Source organism: Nicotiana tabacum, chromosome 4 (genome assembly GCF_000715075.1).
Source record: "Nicotiana tabacum cultivar K326 chromosome 4, ASM71507v2, whole genome shotgun sequence".
Lineage (NCBI taxonomy): Eukaryota > Viridiplantae > Streptophyta > Magnoliopsida > Solanales > Solanaceae > Nicotiana > Nicotiana tabacum.
This window is the reverse complement of record NC_134083.1, coordinates 134,410,185-134,422,107: the sequence shown is the minus strand read 5'-3', so window position 1 is coordinate 134,422,107 and position 11,923 is coordinate 134,410,185. Positions and strand designations below refer to the sequence as shown.

Below are 11,923 nucleotides of genomic sequence, written 5' to 3'. Positions count from 1 at the left end.
ATCAATGGAGAGAATTATTAAAGCCATGGAATCACACTCTTCAATGAATATGGATCAAGGAACATTTCACACGGTATTGAGAGTGTAACGAATAACTACTAAAAGATATCCTTTTTCGATAAAAAAAAAATGATCGAATGCGAACGATTTTAAAGGATTACCGACTGAAAGTGATGTTTCACAAAAATTATGGTCCGTATCGAAAACTCGACCGAATCGGTGGTAAAAAACGACCAATGCAGTTGGTTAATTGATTGGGAAAAAAAATTAGTTGTTACAAAAAATCAATCGAATTTGGTTGGTTTTTTAAAAATACACAATTATAAAATATATCACCCAAGAATCGAATCGAGGTTCATACTACGGCTGAGATACGATTCTACCACTAGACTTTTGATGTTTGTTTGTCTAAAACTTACGTTTTGCTTATTTGTATTCTTCAACCATGTTTATTTGCGAAAATAACCGACCGAATTGGTCATTTAAAAAATATTTAAGTTAACTGCCGCGTTAGTCGGTAACTCGATCGGTTTTGTAAGTGAATTGACCAAAGATTTGAGTTTTAAAAAAAAACCGACCGACTTGGTCGGTTTTTTGAATGAAAATTTTTATTAATTTAAATAGATTCAGTTGATTTTTAAAAAATAATTTTTCCTTTAAATATTACCGATCAAATCAATTAGAAAATATGTCATACCAAAAAGTCGATCGACTCAATCGATTTCTTAAAAAATTGAGAAAAACTTATTTTCAATCTGTCAGTATTTTTGGCCGATTTTTCGATAGGAAAATAGCATTTTTTTAGCAATGAATGTTGTTCCTAATTTGTTTGGTTTAATTGTTAGTAGTATTTATGTTGAAAAAAATGTCTAAGAAAGATGGTGTTGAAAAAGATATCTGAAAAAAGTTGAAATTGCAATAAGAAAAATATTTTTTGCACTAGATTTTATGATGTTATTCATAATTTGTTTTTGCAAGATTTTATGTTTTCCTAGTAATTGAAACTTTTATTTTTGTTACAGAAATTGTTCTAGTTATGCTCTATCGTTATTGGAATTGTCTTTTGTTCGAGTGATTAGAATTTTATCTCTGTACATGAAAATTTTATTTTATTACACTTTTGAGTTGTGAATTACCTTTTCTACCCTAAACAGATTGTCATACTTAAAGTAGTAGATGGTACCCAATTTTTACTTTGTTATTTTCTTGCAAATATATAATTGAATAAAAATAATAATGATGAGCCTGATGATGGAGTTTTTATAAATGAGGTTAATGATGATAATGTACTTGATATGTCAGCGAAATATTACTTAAAGTTTTGTCTTAAAAATTCATGCATAACTTCTCTTAGGAAATACATGAAAGGCATGATTAGGGCGAATATTAAATGAACAATATGATTTGACAGCAACAAGAAAAATAACAATAGAGGAGAAGATTGTTATGTTCTTAATAGTTGTATGTCATGGTATAGGAAATCGAATGATTCAAGAAGAATTTCAATATTCTAGAGAGATTATTAGTAGACATTGTGATAATTTTACTAACATATCTGCTTATTAACTATGTATGAGTAATTCTGCTTATTTCATAGTAAATTTTTTATTGATGTATTTAGTGTGTTTGGATCACCATGTCCAAAGTAAAATCATTTTACCAGATATTCAATATTGCTTTTGTTTAACTATATATTAAATTAATTAACGTTAATATATATTTGTTATTTTAATGTTTATATATTTTAATTAATAAAAATAAAAACTTAAATAAAGTCTTTATTAATGAATATTCAAAATAATTTTTCTTTTTAAATAATTCGAATTGTAAAATGAATATTGATACTTGTCTTCTACCATAATTTGATATTCAAAGCTTTTTTGGAAAAGATTGGTCAAACACAATTTGCTTATCAAATGGTCAAACATTTCTCAAAACAGTTGGTCAAACACAAATTGTTTCTCTCTAAAAAATACTTTTTTTGAAAAGTTATTTTGGCAAAAGTGTTTCTCAAAATTAACATTTATGACAACTTGGTCAAACAGGCTCTAAAAATATTAATCTCTCTCTTAATTTATGTGGTGGAGCTCGAATTTTGAGAGTCAAATTTCTTAATTATGACTCTGAATTCAGACATAGAATATTTAAGCTTTTTGAAACAAAATTAATTTATTTAAAAATTACGTTAAAAGTATTATAAGTCACAATAATTAATAATTTAAAATATCTAAAAGGCATATAAAAAAAATTAGGGTAAAAAAACCTCGTTTGACTCTAAATTAGAACGAAGGGAGTAACATTTTGTTGTTGAAGAGAGAAGTAAACTCCTTTTGGGTTTCAATATAATATAAACCTGTCTTCGACGGAAAAGATGAGTTCTTCCTTTTATTTGAGGAAAAAAAAACTTATCGGCATAGTGAAAAACAATTTATACCATCAATGCAATCGCAAACCAAAAAGTAAATGATTCAGTAGCAAGAGATCTTCAATTGCTTTTTCTGGAAGTGTTTTTTAACAACCTAGTGATATTGCGAATTTTGCACAAAACTATAGAGCATAACATTAAAACGTTACTTTTTATTTCTTGCAATTTCGTGCAGAATTTAGTTGAAGATCCGAAAATTATGTTACCCCCTCCTATAGATTCTCTTTCTTATGGAATAGTTTTCTTTTACTTTTCTTTCGTTGATGTTGATAGAAAATAAAATAAGTACTTCATATAGGAAGACCTGTGTGTTAATTTCTCAAAATATACAACTAAGAGGAAAGTCAAACTCATTAAAACTTGATGATTAATGGGCTTGTTTATTTAGGCCTCGTTTGTTTGTAATTAATTGAGGTCTGAATCTTAATCATTCAGATCTCATACATCAAGTGCGTTTGTTTTTAAAGTCTGAATCTTAATCATTCAGATCTTAATCATTAAGTTTGTTTTTTTTTACTTCACAACCACTTAATTGGTCTTAATAGGTCTGTATGATTAGGATCTATAACAAAGACTTAATTTCATTAAGATGCTATCATCCACATTCATTATTAATTGCCACCACCGCCTACCATTATCAATTGTTACCATGCCACCCACCACTACCATACTCAACCACCACCACTACCACCACCACCTCCTCATCCTCAATCATAGCCGCCACCATTATCGACAGCCACCACCCACTACCCCCACCACCATCATTCTCAACCACAACCACAAATTCATCCACCTCAACTACCACAACTAACCAACCCACCACCATTACCCACCATTATTAATTATTACCACCACCATTCTCAACCATAATCGCCGCCACTACCAATTACCACTAGCTACTACTCAGAATCACCACCACCAACCACCGCATCTAGTCGGCATTCACGTGTTAGGCATCACCACCACCAACTATCATATTTTAAAAAATTATATATTTTATTGATAAGAACATTTGATTAATTAGTATTTTATTTGAATTTTATGTTTATTAATTTTCAAATAAAGATAAATTTTATACATTGAGATGTTAAAAAGTAAACAATCTTAATCATTTAGTATTCAGATCTTAATACACAACTTAATATTCAGATGTATATTCAGATTCAGATATCTTAATCTTAATGCACATCTTGATATTCAGATGTGTATTTAGATTTAGACGTCTTAATCTTAAAGTAAAAAACAAATGAGGCTTTACTCTACTCTTGTGCAATACCGTGACGCATACTTGAGCATGAATATCTGACATTAAAGACACGAATCCCAGAGTAATTCAAAGACACAACACAATCTTTAATGATTTAGCAGGTGATAAAGTTGCAAAAACTATACATTTAATGCTATGAAGACTTGCAAAGACCAGACCTTAAACAGAAAAGAACTCCTCACTCTCTTTGCTTGAACTTAAGGAAAGAAAACAATCAACTTCTTTCTTTACTTTTTCTCAATGGTACAGTCATATGGATTTCATATACAGAGAACCCTATAATTTGGAGGACGAAAAGCTCTAATCACTATTTACTGCTTGCAATTGTTGTATGAACTTCTACTAAGTTTCTTTTCCAGATTTCTTCTTGCTCCATACCATGATCTTGATACAAAATCTCAAAGTGTAATTCATAGCACACTCAAAAACTGGCATTATGTTGTCTGCCAAACCTCACGAAGAAGATCATACCTCGTATTCGATCCAATAAAACCCGTTTCTTCCTTTAGTTTAGCTTTTCCATTTCCATTTTGTGCAGAAGCAGGTGATGATGGCATTTTATCAATAATGCATGCTAGAGGAGAATCTATTTCCTCCAGTTCCTCATCACTGGTGTATCCCTTCCTTTGTATAGCAGAAGCACTCCGAGACAAGTGAGACTTCCCATCAACTTCTGCAACTTTTTCTGCAACTTCAGCAGCAACAGGAGGTTTATATGCAACTGAGGCAGCAGGGTAAGGGAAACTGCTGGAAGAGTCTCCTGATAATCGACGTGCTATGATGCACTGCAAACATTGTGAGATAAAATTCATCAACAGAAACGTCTTTGCAAATGTAGCTTGATATCCTAGAAAAGGAAAAGTCAGTTGTACTGGCCAGTTTGGTCAGTTAATCACATTGTTTCCATTTTCGTCATTATTTTTATCATGGGCGTCTTTGTTTCAAAGTTGTAGTTAAGGTAACACTTCTAAATAGCCTTAAAATACAAAACTTGAACTAGCTAAGAGTAGGCAAACCTCGGCATTGAGAGCTTCTAATAAAGCGCCAGGGACAGGATCAGGACAAAACTCATCTGGAGAGAAGTTACAGAGTATTCGCTTAACCAGTGGAAGACTGATAGATGGACAAACCTGCAGCAACATTTAAAATTTTCACCAAGACTAACGAACTATTGACCTCTACGCATATTTAGCAACACCAAAAGTTGTACCTCCATTCTGATTGTGCGGTCCATTAGCATGTCTTTTGGAAGCATGAGAAGATCGCTTAAGGCATTGAGAAGATGGAAATGCTCTGGTTGATTTCCACCTTTCCTCTGATCATCTCCGAAGCTGCCTTCATCATTTTGCCCGGAATCTTCAGCATCTATGCCAAACAAATCAGTAAGACATCTTGACCAATTACCAACCTGCAAAAAAGATATACCATCAATATCAAGAGCATGGCCAATGAACAAAAGATCATAAAGGTTCCCATAGCACATAGCCCATTGTTGACAATTTGGCAGCGAAACAGTGCAAGTGCCAAAGGCAGGAAAAAGTTTCCAAATATTTCCAAAACAAGTTAACAGTGAATAGTACTTACTGAGTTTTTCAGTTGCGCACCCGAGCCAAAACTCAAATCTCCGGCTGGAATAGGCAACACCTTTGAGTCAACTATTGGATCAGATATGGGATCAGTTGGGATCTCGTGAGCTGACTCACGAAGAATTGCATTGAACATAGCCACATCCAGTCTGGCAACACATTGTTCAATGACCTGAAAAGGTACATATATACAGAGGCATAAAGCTTTTAGACTAACAAGTGAAGCTGAAACCAATTATAGCTAGTAAAATACAGCTAAAATGGAAGTGTAGAAGTACTATGAGCTTTTCCTTGATCACCTGCATTCAAAAACTAGGGGAGACAGAAGGGTAGAAAAGATACGGAAAATGCAAAGTAGAAACACCGGAGATTACTTACCCTTCTAGCCAAAACAGGCAAGCAACCACATTCATGGCTTCCTGCACGTACAGGACATAATCTCTTCAAAGCCTCCTGGAAAGCATTCTTCCATAGGTTAATGGAAAAGTTACCTTGCTGCTGGTCACCCAAGGCAGGTCCTAATAATCGTCCAACAGATTTGCTGGCCTCTGGATCATCAGTGGGAGATTGCATATTGGGAGTCAAGGTCTGTAGCCAAAGCGATCAATCAGACACATTAAAGCTGTTTGCTTACTATTAAATAACATACAAAAGAGTAATAGGCTTAAGTTTCAAAGTAATATAAGTTTTAGATATCAATTACTTAAAAACCTTTTTATTGATGGCATGTTTGGCTAAATCCTATAGTTACCATGTATAACAGAACATAAAAGGTTTACTTATTTGGTACACCAGAATATGATTTTCACTTAATTAGTGCTGTCTACATGTCAATTCTAATTGGGAACATCAGTACAACAGGCAGCTAGGTACATTTGATTACCTGCCACCATATTGATTCAACGATCCGCAAGAAAATCCAGGATTCTACTCTCTCTAAGGCAGCTGTAAAAGTTCTTGTTTCTTGCCAATCATCCAAAAACTGCAAAAGATCATGCTTGCTAGATTGTTTGTTTCCTGGATGTGTTTTCCATTTAAAAGAGGAAATCTTTGATTCAGTTTTCTTTCCTCCACCATTTGACTCAGTAATCTTTACCAATGAGCTTGGGCTACAGGAACTTCCAAATGCTTGAGAAATGATTACCCTCAGAACAACAGCATTTGACAGCCAAAATGTTAACCTTAATGAGAAGGGAAGAAAAATGTTAGGCTAATCCAAAATACAAAAGTTCCACATGATCCAATAATTGAAAGTATAACACACCTTGCCACATCGTTACCACATGACTTGGCGACCAAAACAAGGCCGGAAACTGTGTTTTTAGCAACTGTAGCTCTTTTGTCTTGAGACCAGTACTTACATGCATGAAGGTAGAGTCTAGAAAGGCGCCTGGCAGGTGTGTGCAGCTTATGTGCAGAACTGCCATGCTCGGATACCACAGAGTAAAGAGAAATTTCAAGGGCAGCAACTTCTCTCAACTCCTCCTCAAGTTTCTCAAGCCTTGATTCCATTTGGCCAATCTTTTGCTCTAAAGCTGCTTTATCTTCTTGTTCGCAGTTCTCCTCAGTGTTGACTGTTTCATCATCACTTCCAACACTTTGAGCACTAATTGAAGTCTCATCCAAAATATCTACTGGATCAACCTCTTTAACCAATTTTTCATCACCTTCTTCTGAGGAATCTGATAGGGATTTCGGATGGACTTTCATATTTTTAGAGTTGTCATTGACACTCTTGGATGTCACTTTAGATGGATCCTTTTTAGGTGTTTTCGCTTTGTTTGCTGTACTCTTTGTTGCCTTAATCTGTGAATTATTTGCTTTCTGGTCAGATTTTGCTCGTTGTGCCGGGGAAGAATTATTTGTTACACTTTTGGCAAGCTTTTTGGAGACCTTAACAGTCGAAGCTCTTTCTACATTCTCATCTTCAGGTATTTGTGGATCTCCTTGAGATGAAACTGAATCATTTATTGTATCAATATCTGATTCCTCTTCCATCCCCTCTTTGGGTTCACTCTCCATATCACTAGAATGATCATTGATTTTATCCTTGACCTGTTTGTCAACCATTTTACGTGTTTTTGATTGCTGAGTTGCTTCCTCAGACCTGTAGACATCATCCACATAATCTATAACCACATTTTCATAAACTTCAGTGGGCTCTGTGCCCGTGTTTGAATCACTTACTAAAATACTGGACTCTGGTTTAGGAGGTGAAGCTTTATGATCAGTCTCTTTTGCTTTTAATGTTTTGCCAGTACTCTTTTCCTGTTTGTAGTCTCTTTTCTCAGTCTTTACAGCACGCTTTGCTTGATTAGTGTTTGAACCTCGCTTCCGTTCAGTTTCCCTCATGCTCAATACACTTCACCTGTTAATCTTCAGCAAAGAAGAAGCCATGATAAGCAAGAAAATAGATAATCAAGCATCACTAACAGTACATTGTGAATCGATAACGAGTGAGCTTTATCATGACCAGATTATAAGTATGCTAGATATTACAGCTTTTAATTTAAGATTTTCCAAGCCTAACCACTAGCTAAACAGCGTTCACTGTCAAAACAATTTGGAAAAATTGACCTTTACTGGTTAGAATCAAAAGATGATGCTTAATAATTTCAGATTAAGCAGGCACTATTTGAAAAGCAGCATCTAGAAAAACCAAAAATGTCATTACTATGATACTTCTACATGATCATACCTACAAATATTAAGTTTAAGCTGTTGAAGGAAGGATTGCTAATGATTAAGGTCATTATTGTATTCATTGTTTAACATAAGAGCCATTTCAGATCAACTCCCTTATGAAGATGAATTATTTTGACACTTCAAATTTAGAGCTAGTTAAGAGCAGGTCTGTAAGATGGAAAGGCAGCTTGTATTTTCTAGTTAACTAGCTAAAAATAACAGGGGTCAAGTAAAATGTAACAACTACTTTACATCAATGTTACAAAGGAGTAGGGCAGAAGGAGAATCAACCATCTCTTAAGTAGTATTGTGACTTTTTTTTGTTCATAAGCCAAACAGTACAGTATTAATGAAGTAAATATGCACTATTTCAAATATAACAAAGTTATAACTTCACACAGTCTTACACTGAGTTTTCACTATTTTTGAAAAAACTTAATCAAGTTTACATTCAAATACTGTCCAGAAGAAGCAAATTGAAAGGAAAAAGATTGGTCAACCAAATAAATCAAAAGCTTAGTCTCTAGTCAAAGCCAGAGAAAAGTTTTAGTAAATGAAATCTCCTAATCTTTCTCGCCTCTCTCCATCAACGCCTTTCTGGAAACTAAAACTCAACCAAGATGATTTGAAAAGTTCATTCAACCCTTGAGAACCAGTAATTTTAGGATCTTCAGAAACAAAAAGATCCCAAAACTTATCAATATTTCCCAGCAACAAAGTGACGAAAAAGAAGTCTCACTCAGGAAAAGGAAAATTAACCACTGGGAAAGAATCTGATAAGGTAGCCAACACTAGTTATGAAAAAATACACACGTCATTTAAATTTCAGAAAACCATTTTGTTTTCTCCATAGCAAGCAGAACATCAGAAAAATGAACCGGGACAAAAAAAATAGATAAAATTCACACAAAATTGTAGATACTTTGAAGAAATAGGATTAATAAAACGGAAAAAAGAAGAGGCAAAAGCATTAATGAAGAGGCAGTTAAAATGTGTCGGAAAGGTGAAATCTAACTCACTTTGAAGCAGACAACATTTTGCAGAAGCATTTAAGTGTCAAAGCTAACTCAAATTTATGAACATTCAATGAACAAATGGAGGAAAAGAACAAAAATCAACACAGCAAAAATAACATTAGAAAAAAAAATACTGTTGTAGCAATTTCAGTAAAAAGGGCCTGTTTTAATGGGGGGGAGATGACGGTTACAGTAACGTGGAAAAGTAACTGCCAAATGGATACACGCACCCACGATCTTCAAAATATTTAAACCACCATTACGAAAAACATACAAATTTCCAGAACTAAATATATAGAATAATCAAACCGTCATTTCCTCATTTTCCTTTTTAATCTATAAGAAAATTACACATTTTTATAATCACACAGTTTAGCTTTAAGATACGATTTATAATCACAAAATTTAACTTTAAGATTTTAATCACAAAATCTCAATCTCATTTTTGTTTTTAAATTCTGTGCCCAATCAACAATGAACATAAAATGAGAAAAGTAATATTAATAACTAAAAATAAAATATAATATACCGAAAGCGAAAAATCAAGGCAAAAAGGACAAGATCTAAGCAAACAGAGAAGAGAAAAACTTGAAACAGCGGAGCGGATCTACAATGTTTTTTCGCAGTGGATAAAAAAACAATGTGCTTCGTTTCGTCAATTTCTTCCATACATCCAAAATTCAGTAAACGACAAGGAGAAGAGTATAATAACAAGGCCTCATATATTTATAAGTACATTCACGCTTTTATTGAAACTGCAACTTGCTGTATCTCTACGTCACTATTTGAAGACCGCATTCTTCAGCAACAAAACAGCGTAAAATGTAGAAAAAATAAAAATTACTAGAAAATTGCATTCTTCAGCAACAAAACAGCGACAAATTTACTAAAAATAGGGAAAATTCACTAGAAAACAAAATGTTTCAGCTGGAAAACAGCGAAAAATCTGCTTAATGAGGAAAAATTACAATAAAACCTCATTCATCAGCAGTAAAACAGAGTCAAATCTACTACACAGACGAAATCGCGAGAAATTCTGCTAAAAATGAGAAATATATTAGAAAAATGCATTCTTCAGCTGTAAGCTGAATTATTATTTATTAAACTGCATTCTTCAGCAGCAAAACAGCAAAATTATCAACTGATTTATTATAAACTAATACAAAACCGCATTTCTTAAGCTGTAAAACTGCAAATAGCCAACTGAAAAAAGAGAATTGACTTACCGAAGGTTTATTTAATGAATTGCGAGATAGATTCAAGGAGAAGAAGAAGATGAGATGCTTCAAAATGCAGCAGCTTCCACGTTCACTTTCTCTCTCTATATATATAGAGGTGTGTGAAGAATTCCGTTCTGACTTCTGAGAGACTGAAAGTGTGTTTGCGAAAATGTGAAGAGAAGTGGGAATAATGTGAAGAAGTATGGGGCATTTTTAAAAAGGCTTGTTTTTATTTAATTAATAATTAATTATTAGGTTGATTAATTAAGATTACGGGAATCAACTTGAAGATGTGACCGGTGAAGGGGGGTGTCGGTGGAGGGAAAGTGACCGGTGGTTCCCGGTTACGTTACGCGTCATCATGACTCCCTTGTAAATTGCGCTCCATTATTAAGTCCAACATTACCCTAACCGGATAATGTAGCCATTATAATACATAAATTACCATATAGTGAATCATACTCCATCTGATTCAATTTTAAGTCGAATAAAATTGTTCTTTGATCACTTTTTTGAAAAGTAAATTTTATGCCTGAATTAATACCAAAAATTAGTATGCCAAAAAAATTCACATAAATTAAAAAGGATGAAGAATATATATATATATTGGTGAATATTTGAAGAATTATTATATGGTGATTAATAGAGAATTTATTAAATCAAGAATTGCAATATCATTTGAAGAGTAAAAATTTACTAATTATAACATGCAATGATCTTTAAAAGCTAACTAAACCGAATGGAATGCACTGTACCGAATCGATTATTAGGTATTTTAATAAAATTATAGGTTTTTATATAAATCATAATTGTACTGAATAATAGGGTAGGATCTTAATTATATCAAAATAAACTTAAAAAATATCGTCATAGCGATAAATTTATATATGAAAAATATATTTCATATATTAAGTTTAAAGATAACAAAGCATTAAATTTTTTTTCTAGGGCCTTGGGATTATGAAAATGACTAAGCCAACAGGTAATTAACAACCAAAGTCTTACTCCCAAACTTATTCTGCTAGGCATGTTGAAATTAAACGAGCTTAAGTACCAAGCAACAAGGTTGGATATCTTTCTCTCGTGTAATTTAGATTTCACTTGCTCAATACTTAATCTTCTAATGAACTATATTCTTGAATCCCAATTTTATTAATATTTTTTACTCATTTGATTTATATTTCTCTTGTCTTTACTTAATTCATTTTATGATGCCATAAAAAGTGGAATGGATCTTTATGATCTCACCCTCTTTTATATTCCCTTGATTCATCACCTCTCAAATAGTCAGTTTTATGCGAGTATGCATATTATCATGTTCTAACTTTTACTAGCGATTCTTACATAATATTTTTCTAAAAATACCAAAAATTAACCGAATCATATTAATAATTAAAAAAAACAGATGATTAAAATGATTTTAAAAAGTATAATTTTAACTATATAAAATAGAGTAACCGAAAAATAGATATGATATAAAGTTTATAAAATAATCTATGGAACCGAACCATTGACATGTTCAGAGATTGTCCTATCCTATACTTGTTTTACTGCTTTCATTTCTACACTTGTATATATTCTCTTCTATAACGATTAATTTCATAACAACTTCAAGTCGAATAAGCTGGAATTTACCCTTTCCTCTTGCACTTTCGTGTGTTAGTTATCACAATATGCATGAAACGGAATGACCAACAACACTTGTACTTAATACTTACTAGTTA

At 32.8% G+C, this 11,923-nt stretch overlaps 1 protein-coding gene across 5 annotated transcripts; it reads right to left on the bottom strand.

Moving 5' to 3' along the window:
* Window positions 1–3,757: 3,757 nt before the first annotated feature.
* Window positions 3,758–10,435, bottom strand: LOC107762014 (uncharacterized). Of its 5 annotated transcripts, none has more exons than XM_016580324.2 (9): window positions 10,206–10,434; window positions 6,543–7,654; window positions 6,162–6,459; window positions 5,770–5,866; window positions 5,657–5,697; window positions 5,277–5,450; window positions 4,903–5,100; window positions 4,709–4,822; window positions 3,758–4,477 (listed from the first exon to the last, which is right to left on the bottom strand). In XM_016580324.2, the coding sequence occupies exons 2-9, from the start codon at window positions 7,628–7,630 to the stop codon at window positions 4,127–4,129; spliced, it is 2,361 nt and encodes a 786-aa protein (XP_016435810.1). In that variant the 5' UTR covers window positions 7,631–7,654; window positions 10,206–10,434; the 3' UTR covers window positions 3,758–4,126. The 5 variants fall into 5 exon arrangements, with proteins under 5 accessions (XP_016435810.1, XP_075108564.1, XP_016435806.1 ...); XM_075252463.1 differs by having other exon boundaries at window positions 5,657–5,866; window positions 6,543–7,385; window positions 7,466–7,654; window positions 10,206–10,398; XM_016580320.2 differs by having other exon boundaries at window positions 5,657–5,866; window positions 10,206–10,435.
* Window positions 10,436–11,923: the final 1,488 nt, after the last annotated feature.

Excerpts from the sequence above, each read along its gene's own strand:
- LOC107762014 (XM_016580320.2), bottom strand. The coding sequence starts at position 7,630 with ATGAGGGAAACTGAACGGAAGCGAGGTTCAAACACTAATCAAGCAAAG. Across the intron at positions 5,451-5,656 it reads TGCCTGTTTTGGCTAGAAGG|GTCATTGAACAATGTGTTGC; the intron begins GTAAGTAATCTC and ends GTACCTTTTCAG. Across the intron at positions 4,823-4,902 it reads ACCGCACAATCAGAATGGAG|GTTTGTCCATCTATCAGTCT; the intron begins GTACAACTTTTG and ends ATGTTGCTGCAG.